The sequence below is a fragment of the Cherax quadricarinatus genome, chromosome 56 (assembly GCF_038502225.1).
Source record: "Cherax quadricarinatus isolate ZL_2023a chromosome 56, ASM3850222v1, whole genome shotgun sequence".
Classification (NCBI taxonomy): domain Eukaryota; kingdom Metazoa; phylum Arthropoda; class Malacostraca; order Decapoda; family Parastacidae; genus Cherax; species Cherax quadricarinatus.
This window is the reverse complement of record NC_091347.1, coordinates 27,675,111-27,691,566: the sequence shown is the minus strand read 5'-3', so window position 1 is coordinate 27,691,566 and position 16,456 is coordinate 27,675,111. Positions and strand designations below refer to the sequence as shown.

General features: G+C 37.8%; 1 protein-coding gene across 11 annotated transcripts in view; it reads right to left on the bottom strand.

Moving 5' to 3' along the window:
* Positions 1–878: 878 nt before the first annotated feature.
* Positions 879–16,456, bottom strand: part of LOC128700710 (DIS3-like exonuclease 2) — a 324,230-nt gene continuing 308,652 nt past the window's right edge. For all 11 annotated transcript variants that reach the window (XM_070097239.1, XM_053794051.2, XM_070097243.1 and 8 more), the window contains 4 exons: positions 14,513–16,425; positions 13,099–13,243; positions 11,637–11,855; positions 879–3,028 (listed from right to left, as the gene is read on the bottom strand). In XM_070097239.1, coding sequence (XP_069953340.1) covers positions 1,754–3,028; positions 11,637–11,855; positions 13,099–13,243; positions 14,513–16,425 — 3,552 coding nt within the window. In that variant the 3' untranslated portion in view covers positions 879–1,753. The remainder of the gene's footprint in view (positions 3,029–11,636; positions 11,856–13,098; positions 13,244–14,512; positions 16,426–16,456) is intronic.

Genomic DNA, 16,456 nt, shown 5'->3' with positions numbered 1-16,456 from the left:
CTTAATTGACAATATAGCCTGGAAAATGAAGGCAGCAGATCTCAAACATTCCCCCAACTAGGCTGTCACATTGTTACACATACCATTCATATTTAAGTCAGCAAGAAACAGGATTGTTAGATGTTGCTACCTTTCCCTTACTTCTCATGCCCCGGAAGGTCCGCGTACGCACCACTATTGTTAGAACCATATACACTGGTAATAGTTGCCTACCCACAATTTTTTACCTGCTGGTTTCTGCAGCAGCAAGAACACATCAGAATCAGAAATAGTCCTCTTTCTGGTGAGGCAGTGTTACACCATCATTGCATAACTCCTTTCGATTAACCCTACTACCCAATTATTATTATAATCAAAAAGAAGCGCTAAGCCACAAGGGCTATACAGCACCTACTACCCAAGAAGGCAGGCATAGAGCCATCCTCCCATTGAACCTAACCCATGAGGTCCATCTTCCAATGAGCCTCATGGGTTAGCAGTATATTAGCACTAAACCTATAGGGGTCAGAGCACCTGAGAAAAGGGAGACAATCAGATTCAATCCAAGGAAATGAAGGTGAAGTCCAATTAACAGATTAAGAGCTCCTTACCAGCACCAAGGACCATTCTGGCTTAAAGTGATTCATAGGAGGGAAGAGCACCTTGGAGAAGGAATAGAAGGCATTCAGGTTTGATCCAAAGTACAGATCCAATTACTTGGATCAAAAGCCCCTTACTGGATTCAAGAAACCTGCCTTGAGGGGCCTGAAAGGATTAAACACAGTATAACCATTTGCTACAATCTTAGACAGATGGTGTCAGTTTGTTTAAACAATGTTGCCCCTTTTGTCTGCAATACACTTTGGTCTCCATTTGCAATCAGGACATAAAAACAAAGGTGATATGACCATTTTATTTTTTAAAAAACTGCATTATCACATTTTAGTTTTATGTAGAGTCCAAAACAAATAAAATATTAAAAGGTGTCAGATGAATTTCATACAAAACACTTCATAGGTCTCTAAGAAAAAAAATGTCAACTAATACCATAAAATGTATATCCACAAACCTCTTAATAGTAACACAGTACCTTTAGCAAATTGTGGTAGAATAACAAGAGATAAATGCAAAATATATAGTATTCCTCAATTTTACCTGAGGTAGACAAGTACCATCTGATCAAGTTAGCCGAAGCAGAGAATATAGTCTTGATATTAAAATCATATTGTTTAAAGTTTTATGTACATTTATCATGTTAAACTTTTAAAATATTTTATATTAAGTTTCCTCCTTTAAAAGCTCTCTCTGCCTGAACAATACATTGTGCTGAAAACAGTAATCCAGACAGGGTGATAAAACCCCTACACCAAGTGATCTATCGCTGAACACAAAAGCCATCTTAAAAAATCCATATGAAGTATCCAAATAATTTTTCATATCAGGTACAAGTATATGAGGGAGGGAATAGCTGATCAAAATGTTTAAGATATTAAGGAATTTCTTATCCCATAAGAAATCAATATCTACCTAATAGAATAAAAACATTGATATTTTTATTAACATTCTAAACCAAATGTGCATTACAAAATAACTAAAATGAAATTAGTCTATATATAACACAACTTGCCATATGCTGAAACTAAACTGGGTATCGGCCAAAAATCAGGCCCAGTCACATGAATAAAAAACAAAGATTAGTCACAAATTTTAAGACAGACGGACGGACCTCAAACTCATCACTGTAAACCAGAGAAAAAAAAAAAAAGTCAAGAATTTATGTGGGACACAAAAGAACAGCTTGAAACTTTAGTGCATCATTTTCCACAGGCTGGAGAGAGACCCTCACATGACTGAACAAACCAATCTTTTGCTTTATAGGAATACAATCTTTTTCAGCTTTCCAAATCAGGACTAAAAACATAATTCCATTACTTTTTGTATACAGCACTTTATCAAGAGGAAGTTTATCAGTATACACTCTTTTAATGACCCCCAGCTGAAGTACAAGAACATCAAAAGCTCGATCTAAAACCATGACTACCATCCCCTCTTCCTCCATTTCTTTTACTTGTCTGATAAAGAGAGATAAGTAAAGTTCACCACTTAATTCTTGCAAAATCTTTGATGTTTGTTTTTTATCATTACAATGTTCAGCTACCTTCTGAACTGTCCTTGAATCTCGTGATGGTGGCCCATATCTATCTGAATCTACAGCAGCAGCAAGAAGCCGGTGAACCATCAGATCAGCATAACGACGAATTGGAGATGTGAAGTGAGTGTAGAGAGGTACATTCAGTGCATAATGCTTGTACTCTAACTTGTCTGTCAAATACCCTGAACAAAAGTACCGAGCAAACTGCATGGGCTTACTGCACATAGACGTAATAACTTGAAGTCTTCCAATGGTATATTTATCATTGCCAGCATAACGTGTAATTGACTTATTGAGTGCCCCAGCACTAGATATATCCAAGTTTATACCTACTGCCTTCAAAGCATGAGCAGCACCTTCCAAGGGATTCTCGAGAGGAGAAGGGTGACGTCTCAACACAGCAAGGTTAGGAAAGGACTTGTATATCTTGTGAGCAACTGCCATGTTTGCAAGCAACATAAATTCCTCTATTAATTTATTACTATCTTTTTGCTCATACACATAGAAACCATTTGGCATATTTGTTTCATTATCAAGATTAAAGGCAATTTTAACCTGATTTAATTGTAAGGCACCATCCTGGAACCTTTTTTTCCTAAGCTTTACTGCTATAGTGTGAAGATTATTGACCGCTTTGCTAATATCACAACTAGAATAGGGTCCAGTAATTTGTGGAATCTCCTCATCTGACCATTCTCTATCTGGGTTTTCAATCATACTTTGTGCATGCTCATAAGACAACTTTACACATGATCGAATAACAGTGCGGCCAAACCATTCACCAAGCACTTCACCACTTGGACTTAGCTCCCATACAACTGAGAATGCCAGGCGATCTTCTCCTGGGTTTAATGAGCATAGATGCTCACAGAGGACCCGTGGTAACATGGGAATTACCTGAAAATGAAGAATCAAAATATTGTTATTTCAATGATGGTACACAATACAGCATACACTACTCTTAGAAACTCTTGTAAAACTAATGAGTGCCTCTTCATTGTGTAGTAACATTAAATACTAACAGAGATGTACCACTACATGAAATAAAATAAAGAGTTAAGTGGGGGTATCAAATTAATCTGTTAAAATGGCCTAGGTTTAACACAGGTTAAATAATTGTAAACTGTCAACTGACCCTTTTTTCTACAAAGTGAACCTGAAAAAATTAGATGAATCTGAATACAAACTATCATTTCTCAAAAGCTCTCAATTGACAAAAAACATTATTGCAAACCCCAGCTCAGTTTTAGTGGGTGATGAATTTATATAACAGAACAGAATTTTGCCATTGTTGGACATGGTTAAGACATGGTATCCAGATATTCTGCTCAGTGTTAGTTATCAAGTCAATGACTGCATGAAGCTCAATACTGAACAAAACATTCTCAAGATAAAGACCTGCTCTGCAGTGTCTTACCATACTTGTTGGCACCACATGCCAGCCAACTGTGTGTGTGGAAACAGTTAATATTAACTTACTGGGTCAAGTAAGATGGAGAGGTTGATCAGCTGGCATGAAGTACATGCCAACATTATAAAAGATAAAAGCCACATTTCTTTACAAGTTTTACCAAACATTTTTTTTTTTAGCAAGTCGGCCGTCTCCCACCGAGGCAGGGTGACCCAAAAAGAAAGAAAATCCCCAAAAAGAAAAATACTTTCATTATCATTCAACACTTTCACCTCGCTCACACATAATCACTGTTTTTGCAGAGGTGCTCAGAATACAACAGTTTAGAAGCATATACGTATCCCTCCAAACTGCCAATATCCCAGGCATAGTTTGTACTTCCCATTTCCAGTACTCAAGTCCGACTATATAAAAATAACCGGTTTCCCTGAATCCCTTCACTAAATATTACCCTGCTCACACTCCAACAGCTCGTCAGGTCCCAAATGCCATTCGTCTCCATTCACTCCTATCTAACAAGCTCACGCACGCTTGTTAGAAGTCCAAGCCCCTCGCCCACTAAACCTCCGTTACCCCCTCCCTCCAACCTTTTCGAGGACGACCCCTACCCCGCCTTCCTTCCCCTACAGATTTATACGCTCTTCATGTCATTCTACTTTGATCCATTCTCTATAAATGACCAAACCACCTCAACACCCCTCTTTAGCCCTCTGACTAATACTTTTATTAACTCCACACCTTCTCCTAATTTCCACACTCCAAATTTTCTGCATAATATTTACACTACACATTGCCCTGAGACACGACATCTCCAATGCCTTCAACCGCCTCCTCGCTGCAGCATTTACAACACAAGCTTCACACCCATATAAGACTGTTGGTACTATTATACTTTCACACATTCCCTTCTTTGCCTCCATAGATAACGTTTTTTTGTCTTCACATATACCTCAATGCACCACTCGCCTTTTTTCCTTCATTAATTCTATGATTACATCCTTCATAAATCCATCCGCTGACACGTCAATCCCCAAATATCGGAAAACATTCACTTCTTCCATACTCCTCCTCCCCAATTTGATATCCAATTTTTCTTTATCTAAATCATTTGATACCCTCATCACCTTACTCTTTTCTATGTTCACTTTCAACTTTCTACCTTTACACACACTCCCAAATTCGTCCACTAACCTTTGCAATTTTTCCTTAGAATCTCCCATAAGCACAGTATCATCAGCAAAAAGTAACTGTCAATTCCCATTTTGTATTTGATTCCCCATAATTTAATCCTACCCCTCTCCTGAGCACCCTAGCATTTACTTCTTTTACAACTCCGTCTATAAATATATTAAACAACCATGGTGACATTACACATCCCTGTCTAAGACCTACTTTTACCAGGAAGTAGTCTCCCTCTCTTCTACACACCCTAACCCGAGCCTCATTATCCTCATAAAAACTCTGTACAGCATTTAGTAACTTACCACATCTGCCACATTGCTCCCCTATCCACTCTATCATATGCCTTTTCTAAATTCATAAATGCAATAAAAACTTCCCTACTTTTATCTTAATACTGTTCACATATATGCTTCAATGTAAACACTTGATCTACACATCCCCTACCCACTCTAAAACCTCCTTGCTCATCTGCAATCCTACATCCTACATTTACCAAACGTACTGTAAAGAAAAAAAATGTGGGAGGCTGAGTCTGGGAGATAAGGAGAGCTGCTTACTCTGAATTATTTGTAAACTTTTGTATTTTGTACAATCTACATGACAGGTCGTCAATGTCGTGTTTAATGGATGAGGAAGGAGCCTGCAACACCAAGTAAGCTGGGAATTCAGTGACAATGCCTGACCCAAAACCACCTGTAGACCCTAGTTTTGGTTCCCAGCAATATTATGAGAATACAGACATTCACCAATGCTTCAGTACATATCCAAATTGTCTGAACAGCTGTTTTTTTATGATCAATGCACGAGGGGCTAATAGTCATGTTCAGTGGCCCATAGGGTCAGTGAGGCTCAATGTCTCTTAATTATACAGTGGAACCTCAAATTTCGAACTGCTCCCAACTCAACCAATGTAAGTGTATTTTTGTAAGTGCTTTTATAAGTGTATTTTTGAGGGTCTGAAATGGACTAATCTAATTTACATTATTCCTGATGGGAATAAATTCATTCAGTAACGGCACTCGAACAGCCTTCTGGAACGAAGTTCGAAATTTGAGGATCTACTGTAATTATAATCATGAGGGAGCGCTAAACCTGTAGGATTATACAGCGCACGTGGGGGGGAAGGGGGGAATGGAAGGTATTCAGGTTCAATTCACGGAGCCAGAGCACAGATCCAATTCTCTAGATCAAGAGCCCCTTAAAATTTTACTATATTGATAACATGAGGACATGGGCAACAGCTGGCTGGAAACATACCCATATACAACTTCTCATTTTATTAGATACGCAAGTGAACACTACTTTGCCTTACCAATCAAGGTGGGGAATCTTTAGAATTTGCTGAATGATCTAGGAAGTGAGTTTTGTCATGGCTACCAGCACCTAAGTGAAGGTGCAACTGATTGGTCTTAACTTTTATTGAAAGGCATGTAGTAGGTTGGTAGACAGCAACCACCCAGGGAGGTACTACCGTCCTGCCAAATGAGTGTAAAACGAAAGCCTGCGATTGTTATACATGATGGTAGGATTGCTGATGTCTTTTGTCTGTCTCATAAATATGCAAGATTACAGGTATGTCTTGCTACTTCTACTTACACTTAGGTCACACTACACATACATGTACACATTTATTTATACACACTCATCTGAGTTTTCTTTGATTTTATCTTAATAGTTCTTGGTCTTATTACTTTTCCTTTTATATCCATGGGGAAGTGGAATAAGCTTCTTTCCTCCGTAAGCCATGCGTGTTGTAAAAGTCAACTAAAATGCCGGGAACAATGGGCTAGTAACCCCTTTTCCTGTAAAGATTACTAAAAAGAATAAGAAGAAAATTGTCAAAGTGGGAAGTCTGAATGTGTGTGGATGTTGTGCAGATGATAAGAAAGAGATGATTGTGGATGTTATGAATGAGAAGAAGCTGGATGTCCTGGCTTTAAGTGAAACAAAGCTGAAGGGGGTGGGAGAGTTTCAGTGCAGAGGAATAAATGGGATTAGGTCAGGGGTTTCAAATAGTTAGAGCTAAAGAAGGAGTAGCAATAATGTTGAAGGATAAGCTGTAGCAGGAAAAGAGGGGCTATAAATGTATTAATTCAAGGATTACGTGGAGTAAAATAAAGATTGGATGTGAAAAGTGGGTTATAATAAGCGTGTATGCACCTGGAGAAGAGAGAAGTGTAGAGGAGAGAGAGAGATTTTGGGAAATGTTGAGTGAATGCGTGGGGAGTTTTGAATCAAGTGTGAGAGTAATGGTGGTTGGGGATTTCAATGCTAAAGTGGGTAAAAATGTTATGGAGGGAGTAGTAGGTAAATTTGGGGTGCCAGGGGTAAATGTAAATGGGGAACCTTTAATTGAGCTATGTGTAGAAAGAGATTTGGTAATAAGTAATACATATTTTATGAAAAAGAGGATAAATAAATATACAAGGTATGATGTAGCACGTAATGAAAGTAGTTTATTAGATTATGTATTGGTGGATAAAAGGTTGATGGGTAGGCTCCAGGATGTACATGTTTATAGAGGGGCAACTGATATATCGGATCATTATTTAGTTGTAGCTACAGTTAGAGTAAGAGGTAGATGGGAAAAGAGGAAGGTGGTAACAACAAGTAAGAGGGAGGTGAAAGTGAATAAACTAAGGGAGGAGGAAGTTCGGGTGAGATATAAGCGACTATTGGCAGAAAGGTGGGCTAGTGCAAAGATGAGTAGTGGGGGGGTTGAAGAGGGTTGGAATAGTTTTAAAAATGCAGTACTAGAATGTGGGGCAGAAGTTTGTGGTTATAGGAGGGTGGGGGCAGGAGGAAAGAGGAGTGATTGGTGGAATGATGAAGTAAAGGGTGTGATAAAAGAGAAAAAGGTAGCTTATGAGAGGTTTTTACAAAGCAGAAGTGTTATAAGAAGAGCAGAGTATATGGAGAGTAAAAGAAAGGTAAAGAGAGTGGTGAGAGAGTACAAAAGGAGAGCAGATAAAGTGGGAGAGGCACTGTCAAGAAATTTTAATGAAAATAAGAAAAAATTTTGGAGTGAGTTAAACAAGTTAAGAAAGCCTAGGGAAAGTATGGATTTGTCAGTTAAAAACAGAGTAGGAGAGTTAGTAGATGGGGAGATGGAGGTATTAGGTAGATGGCGAGAATATTTTGAGGAACTTTTAAATGTTAAGGAAGAAACATAGGCAGTAATTTCATGCACTGGTCAGGGAGGTATACCATCTTTTAGGAGTGAAGAAGAGCAGAATGTAAGTGTGGGGGAGGTACATGAGGCATTATGTAAAATGAAAGGGGGTAAAGCAGCTGGAACTGATGGGATCATGACAGAAATGTTAAAAGCAGGGGGGGATATAGTGTTGGAGTGGTTGGTACTTTTGTTTAATAAATGTATGAAAGAGGGGAAGGTACCTAGGGATTGGCGGAGAGCATGTATAGTCCCTTTATATAAAGGGAAAGGGGACAAAAGAGACTGTAAAAATTATAGAGGAATAAGTTTACTGAGTATACCAGGAAAAGTGTACGGTAGGGTTATAATTGAAAGAATTAGAGGTAAGACAGAATGTAGGATTGCGGATGAGCAAGGAGGTTTCAGAGTGGGTAGGGGATGTGTAGATCAAGTGTTTACATTGAAGCATATATGTGAACAGTATTTAGATAAAGGTAGGGAAGTTTTTATTGCATTTATGGATTTAGAAAAGGCATATGATAGAGTGGATAGAGGAGCAATGTGGCAGATGTTGCAAGTATATGGAATAGGTGGTAAGTTATTAAATGCTGTAAAGAGTTTTTATGAGGATAGTGAGGCTCAGGTTAGGGTGTGTAGAAGAGAGGGAGACTACTTCCCGGTAAAAGTAGGTCTTAGACAGGGATGTGTAATGTCACCATGGTTGTTTAATATATTTATAGATGCGGTTGTAAAGGAAGTAAATGCTAGGGTGTTCGGGAGAGGGGTGGGATTAAATTTTGCGGAATCAAATTCAAAATGGGAATTGACACAGTTACTTTTTGCTGATGATACTGTGCTTATGGGAGATTCTAAAGAAAAATTGCAAAGGTTAGTGGATGAGTTTGGGAATGTGTGTAAAGGTAGAAAGTTGAAAGTGAACATAGAAAAGAGTAAGGTGATGAGGGTGTCAAATGATTTAGATAAAGAAAAATTGGATATCAAATTGGGGAGGAGGAGTATGGAAGAAGTGAATGTTTTCAGATACTTGGGAGTTGACGTGTTGGCGGATGGATTTATGAAGGATGAGGTTAATCAGAGAATTGATGAGGGAAAAAAGGTGAGTGGTGCGTTGAGGTATATGTGGAGTCAAAAAACGTTATCTATGGAGGCAAAGAAGGGAATGTATGAAAGTATAGTAGTACCAACACTCTTATATGGGTGTGAAGCTTGGGTGGTAAATGCAGCAGCGAGGAGACGGTTGGAGGCAGTGGAGATGTCCTGTTTAAGGGCAATGTGTGATGTAAATATTATGCAGAAAATTCGGAGTGTGGAAATTAGGAAAAGGTGTGGAGTTAATAAAAGTATTAGTCAGAGGGCAGAAGAGGGGTTGTTGAGGTGGTTTGGTCATTTAGAGAGAATGGATCAAAGTAGAATGACATGGAAAGCATATAAATCTATAGGGGAAGGAAGGCGGGGTAGGGGTCGTCCTCGAAAGGGTTGGAGAGAGGGGGTAAAGGAGGTTTTGTGGGCAAGGGGCTTGGACTTCCAGCAAGCGTGCGTGAGCGTGTTAGATAGGAGTGAATGGAGACGAATGGTACTTGGGACCTGACGATCTGTTGGAGTGTGAGCAGGGTAATATTTAGTGGGGGGATTCAGGGAAACCGGTTATTTTCATATAGTCGGACTTGAGTCCTGGAAGTGGGAAGTACAATGCCTGCACTTTAAAGGAGGGGTTTGGGATATTGGCAGTTTGGAGGGATATGTTGTGTATCTTTATATGTGTATGCTTCTAAACTGTTGTATTCTGAGCACCTCTGCAAAAACAGTGATAATGTGCGAGTGTGGTGAAAGTGTTGAATGATGATGAAAGTATTTTCTTTTTGGGGATTTTCTTTCTTTTTTTTGGGGTCACCCTGCCTCGGTGGGAGACGGCCGACTTGTTGAAAAAAAAAAAAAAAAAAATGAAGAGGTTACTGGAGACCCTAACAACTGAGCTGAGATTCAAAATATTGACACGTGACATATCTGAAGGCACGAAAAATTGTGTGTAAAAGTATGCTATGCTGGACACATCCTTGTCACCTGCATACTAGGTATGTTGGTCACATTTAAGTGGTTAAAAGGTAAAATTCATAATTTCATTTTTCAGCTTATAACTGACTTAAGAAGTAATCCTGCAAATTAAGTGAAGAGTGAAAAGTCTAATATAGCCCATAAAATGATGAAATACAAGTAACATCTTATGTTTACTCATGAAAAGATTACCACTTTAAAAGATGAAAACACCCATAACCTACTAGCTATCAATCACTTTTAACTACATTGCTTGTCCAAGGTCTCAGTAGAAATGTTGAATGTGACAAATACCCAATCCCTTCTGGGACTGAAAGATGCTTAGTGCCATAATAGTACACAACAGTGGTCCAGTTGTTAGTCATTAACCCTTTGACTGTTTTGGTCATGTACTATATACGTCTTACGAGCCACCGTTTTTGATGTATATATACTCTCAAATTCTAGCGGCTTCAAATCAAGCAGGAGAAAGCTGGTAGGCCCACATGTGAGAGAATGGGTCTGTGTGCATCATATAAAAAAAAAAGTCCTGCAGCACACAGTGCATGAGAAAAAAAAAAGACAGTTTTTTTTAATTAAAATGCCGACTTTGTGGTCTATTTTCGTATAGTAATTATGGTTATACTCTCGTTTTCTTGGTTTCATTTGATAGAATGGAAAACATATTATAGAAATAGAGGTGATTTTGATTGGTTTTACTAGGAAAAGAACCTTGAAATGGAGCTCAAAGTAGGGGAAATGTTTGATTTTTGCCGATGTTCAAAAGTAAAATGATGTCATTTTCCAATAAATGTCCAACTAGCCATTCTAATATGCATTCATGAATGGGTTGACATTATTTATACAATTATTACAATATTGCAGTAGTCTGCATAACAGTAAATCTTCTATTTTTTGTTTGAATAAAAATTCAAAATAGAAAGCAGAGGGGCCTGGAGACGTGACTGATGAACAAAGAAAATGTTATTTTAGAGCCAGGAATGTCTGCATTGTTCATTCTGGACCCTATTTTGAAATTGTCATATTTTTTAATTTTCATGAAATTGGCCAAATTGCCAATTTCTGACCACATTATTGGGTAGTTGACATCAGTAAATGGGCAGTTTCTTATACGTAATCGATGGAAAAAATGGAGTTCTAAATAAATAGCTATGAGTTTGGTTGACTGGAACAATGGAATTAGCCGAAAATAGGATTCAAAGTGGGCGAAATCGCCGATTCGTAAATATCGCCGAGGTTGCTAACTTTGCGAGAGCGTAATTCCATCAGTTTTCCATCAAATTTCGTTCTTTTGGTGTCATTACAAATCAGGAAAAGATTCTCTATCATTTCATAAGAATTTTTTTTCTTCGAAATTTTGCGACACCAGGAGACACCTCAGGATTTGGGATTGCAACAGTCAAGGGGTTAACTACACTGTGCCATCCCTGATCTAGACTCATATCAGAGTGGAACATTTGCAATAAAATCCTTTACCATTATTCTTATACTGAATTAAAAACAAGCATAAAGGGAGAGACTTTAATAATTGATGCAAAAATAAGAAGTCTAAAATCACATTTATTTGAAATTTTATATTGACACATTTCTTTTGAGAAAAAAAAAAAAGCATTAATTAGTAGAAAATGAAAAGGAAGAAAAATGACAATTATTCATTATGCCATTAAACAATACTCTATACCTACTTTTTGAACGAGGTAGATACTGGTAGCTCGACTGGATGCAACTTCATCCAGAAGTGTTCCCTCATGTATGAAGTAGCTAACATCAGCAATGTGGACTCCCACTCGGTAGTTCCCTGATGGTAGCGGCAGACAAGACACTGCATCATCAAGATCCCTTGCAGTAGAAGGGTCGATGGTGAAGATGCACTCATCCCTCAGGTCTGTGCGAGCTTTCATTTCCTGAATATCAAGTTAAGGAATTTATCGTAGTTTCATTTGCCCACTTTTGTAAGAGATGGCAATGCTCAGATATTTTTTTTTTTTTTAAGGAAAATAGTAATAGATGAAGTGACTTATCTTAATACAGTACATGGTTACTAGATACATGTTTGTGTGCTTTGATTATTCACAGCAGGGCCCTATAGATTGGTTCACAAAAGTACTTCAAAATATACAATTCTTCACAGCCTCTCTCTCTCTCTCTGTCTCAGAGAGAGCCACTCATGAACCAACAGGTATTACACGTGACTCACGAAATCGTAATGACACGATTGCAAACAAACCATACTACAGGCGGGGATAGAACCCGCGATCGGTCTGGAGTTTTGAGACTCTCTGATCGCGGGTTCTATCCCCGCCCGTGGTACGGTTAGGTATGACACATATTGCAGAATCTTTGGGTCTGAACAAGCAGAAATGCATAATACATGCTACAGTCATGCTTATGCCTCATATCTACAAGCACAGTATAGCACTGTCTGGCTTTTTTGGATTATCCTAGGTAATTCACACTGTTTTGATAACTGTACTTACGTTGACCTGTGCCTAAATAAACTTAGTCCTTAACTCTGGTTCATGAGCAGCTCTCTATGAGACAAAGCCAACTTGCCAGTCAAAGCGAGTTGAACATGTATTACACATTGCAGAATAGTTTTTCTCTCTCTCTCTACTTAGGACACAGGTGATAGGACATTCTGGCTGGATGAGACTACCAGCTGCATAATAATTGAAACAATGTGACTTTAATGTTGCACATGTGTTATTATCTAGGTTTTGGATATTTCCTTCACTACTAGTGGCCACATCAATCTCAAAGCCATTAAAATCAGGGTCAACATCATTCTCCTCTTATAAGGAATGTTAATAAGACATGGCATTAGTGCATCCCTGGGATTTGCTATGCTGTTTGCTCTAACTGGTGCTCCCACAAGGTACTAAGTAGTCCCATAATTTTTTTTAATACTGTGCACTCTGAGTGTTAAGATCCATTATATACTGCCTAAGCCTATCAGGCCTCTTGCACCAAATTTAAAGGCAGGAAAAATAAAACTAACTATGTTTGGAACACTAGCAGTAAAAATGTAGATCTACACTTGGACAGTTAAAGGGTTAATAGTTTAAATTATATAAGCCGCACATACACACACTCAACCCAGAACCTCTTTCCCAAAGACAATGTATTAAAAAAAACTACTTAACCCACTTGCAGAGGGATAGACCAAGGCAAGGATGGAAGGTCTTGTAACACCGTGTCTGGGAATTCTGCGTAATCAATTCCATGTTCAAGTAGCATAGCTTCTGTTTCAACCTCAACATCTCCAACAGCACCTACATCTCGTACTAATTCCCTGAAATTTAGTAAAATGTGATATTAACAGCAGTAACATGAAGAGAGAATGCTGTAGATAAACATAATATAGTTACTTTTCTCAAAGTACATTCATATACTGATGAACATGTTTATTTTCCAATAGTTACTACTACATTCAACCTTGTTTGCTTGACTAGCTATGCCACACGATTCACATACTACACATGCTATATTTCCATTACTTTCTCAATGCCCCCAAACGTCTCCAGTTTTGAGAGAGTACCATTCTTTGTACCCTTTATATAAGGTCAGATGTTGGATTATTCATCTTTATTCCTCAGCAAGTTACCAGTGCCCCTCTTATCATTTGGTATCAATATTTCTGCTTCGGTGGGAGACGGCCGACTTGTTGAAAAAAAAAAAAAAAAATCTAATATTCATTCATTTTTTCTATTCACCTGCCTTCAGCATTTCATTTACATCAACATCCCAAACTGCCAAACAAGTCAAGCTTCAAGAACATTTGGTATACTTAGTATAGAGCTAATACAGGAACTTTGCTGTATACTCCATATCTTTCAATTACCCTTGTACATGCTTATTCATCACTGTGTCCAACTCTCCTACATATCCCACTTCTAAATTTCCTAGAACTGTCCTTTCTTTTGTGAAAAAGCTGACAAAATGTACAAATATAGTAAGAAAATTTCACTGTTCTATTACCAAAGACTTTCTGTATAAATTAAATAAAGTACTAAGACATAATTTATTCTGATGTGATTGGATTCAACCTCACACCTTAACAATGAAGGTACCACTGACCTAGCAAGATTAAAAATACTGAAGAAAAATATTTCAAAAAATTAGCAGTATTTTTATCAAACTGGCCTGTATAATGCAGCACTTTTGCTCAATGACATTACCAGTTTTAAATAGATGGATAAAGCAGCAATACTGTTATATTTTCAGAGAATCCAATAGAGAAAATTCAAAATATTTTAGTCCTTATGATTTATAATTTAAAGCAAAATTCTTCACTACTATACTTAAAAAAAAAAAAAAAAAAAAAATCAGCCTGTTAAGCTAGTGTGCTGTTTAATGTTAATTTATAATTTTCATAAGGGCTAAGTGCTAAACCTGTAGGGATAACATGGCACCATGATTGGGAGGAGGAGGGGGGGGGGGCCTGCACATGGAAGAATAAGTCCAGTTCCTTGAATCAAGAACCCCCTCAGGCATCACTCCTTGAAGTGTTTAAATGTTAAAACTACAAATATATAGTTATCATAAATGAAAATATACATACCCTAATGCAAATTTAGGCTCCCTCCATTGAGCAATCTTACACAAGAAAATTCTCTTTTCATAATCTTGATGTCTGGCAAAAAAGTCTGATGGGCACTGTCTCATGGGTATCTTCATGCGTGGAAGACGATGGTCATTAGGTGCAAAAAAAGCAAAGTTTGGGTTCTTGTCACCAAAGAGCTTTAAAGTGCCTGCCCCCATTCGTGTATGCTTTCTGTCCAGTATATGAACCACATGGGCTGTCCGTTGAACAAATTTCTCCCACTTATCAAGTTGCTGAATTTGCAGAATAGATAGTTCCTTACAATCCAATTTTTCTGAAATTTGTATATTAGTCTGACCAGCTAAGATTTTCTTCCCAGAGTTTTCTTTGCTTTTTTGTGTATTTTTATTGTCGTCTATGAGTTTATTAGTAAATTTGCAAGAATTATTTTCACTAGACTGCTTTTCCCTTTTATGACTTAACCCAACAGGCATGCTTTGGTTGTTTGTAAAGTCACACGTCATTTTTTTGCAGCACTTCTGTTCAGGGTAATCTCCAGCTGTATGCTCCTTTTTGCAGCTTACATGGTCACAGGATTTCAGTGAAGCAGAGCCAGCCTCTACACTTGAAATACTGCTTGGTGTTCCCAGAGTGTTATTTGGTAAAGAAGACAAAAGTTTCTCTGAAACAGATTTATTCCTTTTACCCCCAGCTTTCTTCTTTTGGTCACGTGATTTAAAATTCTTGGAATCCTTCATTTCTTCACAGCAATCATTTAATGTTAAATTATCCAGCTGTTCACATATTTCCCGATCACTGGTACCTTTTTCATGATTAACCCCACTTTTTTCAGTCTTACATGATTTTTCTTCAAAGGTTATATCACCCTGCAGAGACTGTGTGTTTAAATTATAAACTTCCATTGTATTCACAGTACTTATATAATGACCATCTTTGTTCACACTATTTACAACATTGGCACTCGACACCTCCTCCACCTTTAACCTAACTGAATCACTTTTTGATTCATGATCAACATTTACACCTTCCTGCTTTATGAAACCCAACTGATCAATGCTACTGATTTTCTTTATATCAGTTGCTCCAAAGGGAATGTTCAACTGCTTGGCATCACTTGGTACAGCAACTACCTGATACTTATCACTAGAACAAACATCTTGGTGACAGTCATTTTGTTTTCTTATTTCTTCTTGAAAAGCTTCCCACTGGGCTTGTATAAAACTTTGATCTTCCCGATTCCGATCATAATCAAGGATTTCGCTACATCCGCTCTCGTCATCTGTTAACTCGCACTCACTAAGTTGATCTGGAGGAACAACAATTACTTTTGCATTGTCTTCATCTGAATCACAGTGACTTAAACCACTGAGATCTTGTTTTGATGGCAAAATTAAAATTTCATCAGCAATATGAATATCCTGATTATGCAATTCAACCACCACTTCCAAGGTGGTATTATCCAATTCTTGTTCCTTAGCCTCTTCAGGTACAATTGCATTCTTGCTCTGCGTGTCTTGAGTTTCTGAATCTGATCCACCCTGTTCCTTAACTGATTTCTTTCTCCCTTTCTTTTTTCCTCGTCCTCCTCTTCTTTTCTTCTTTCTTACTGCCTTGGCCGAGTTGGGTGGAACTTCATAATTTTCCATTTCCCCTTCCACCACTACATCACTATCACACTGTTCAAGATGATCTTCAGCTTTGGCTACTTTTACTATTTCTGTATTAGTTTTTTCCAACGACTCTCCCTTTTTCTTTTTATTGAAATGCTTGACATTAGTGTTAATAGATAAAGGGTTATATGAAGAAGCAATGTTGGCAACTGAAGCAGTTATATTGGACTCCAGCAATCTATATACACTTTTTTTTTCTTTATGGTTTTCTATGTATTCATCTAATATATCATAGAGCACCTGAAAAAAAAATATATATATATAAGTTTTG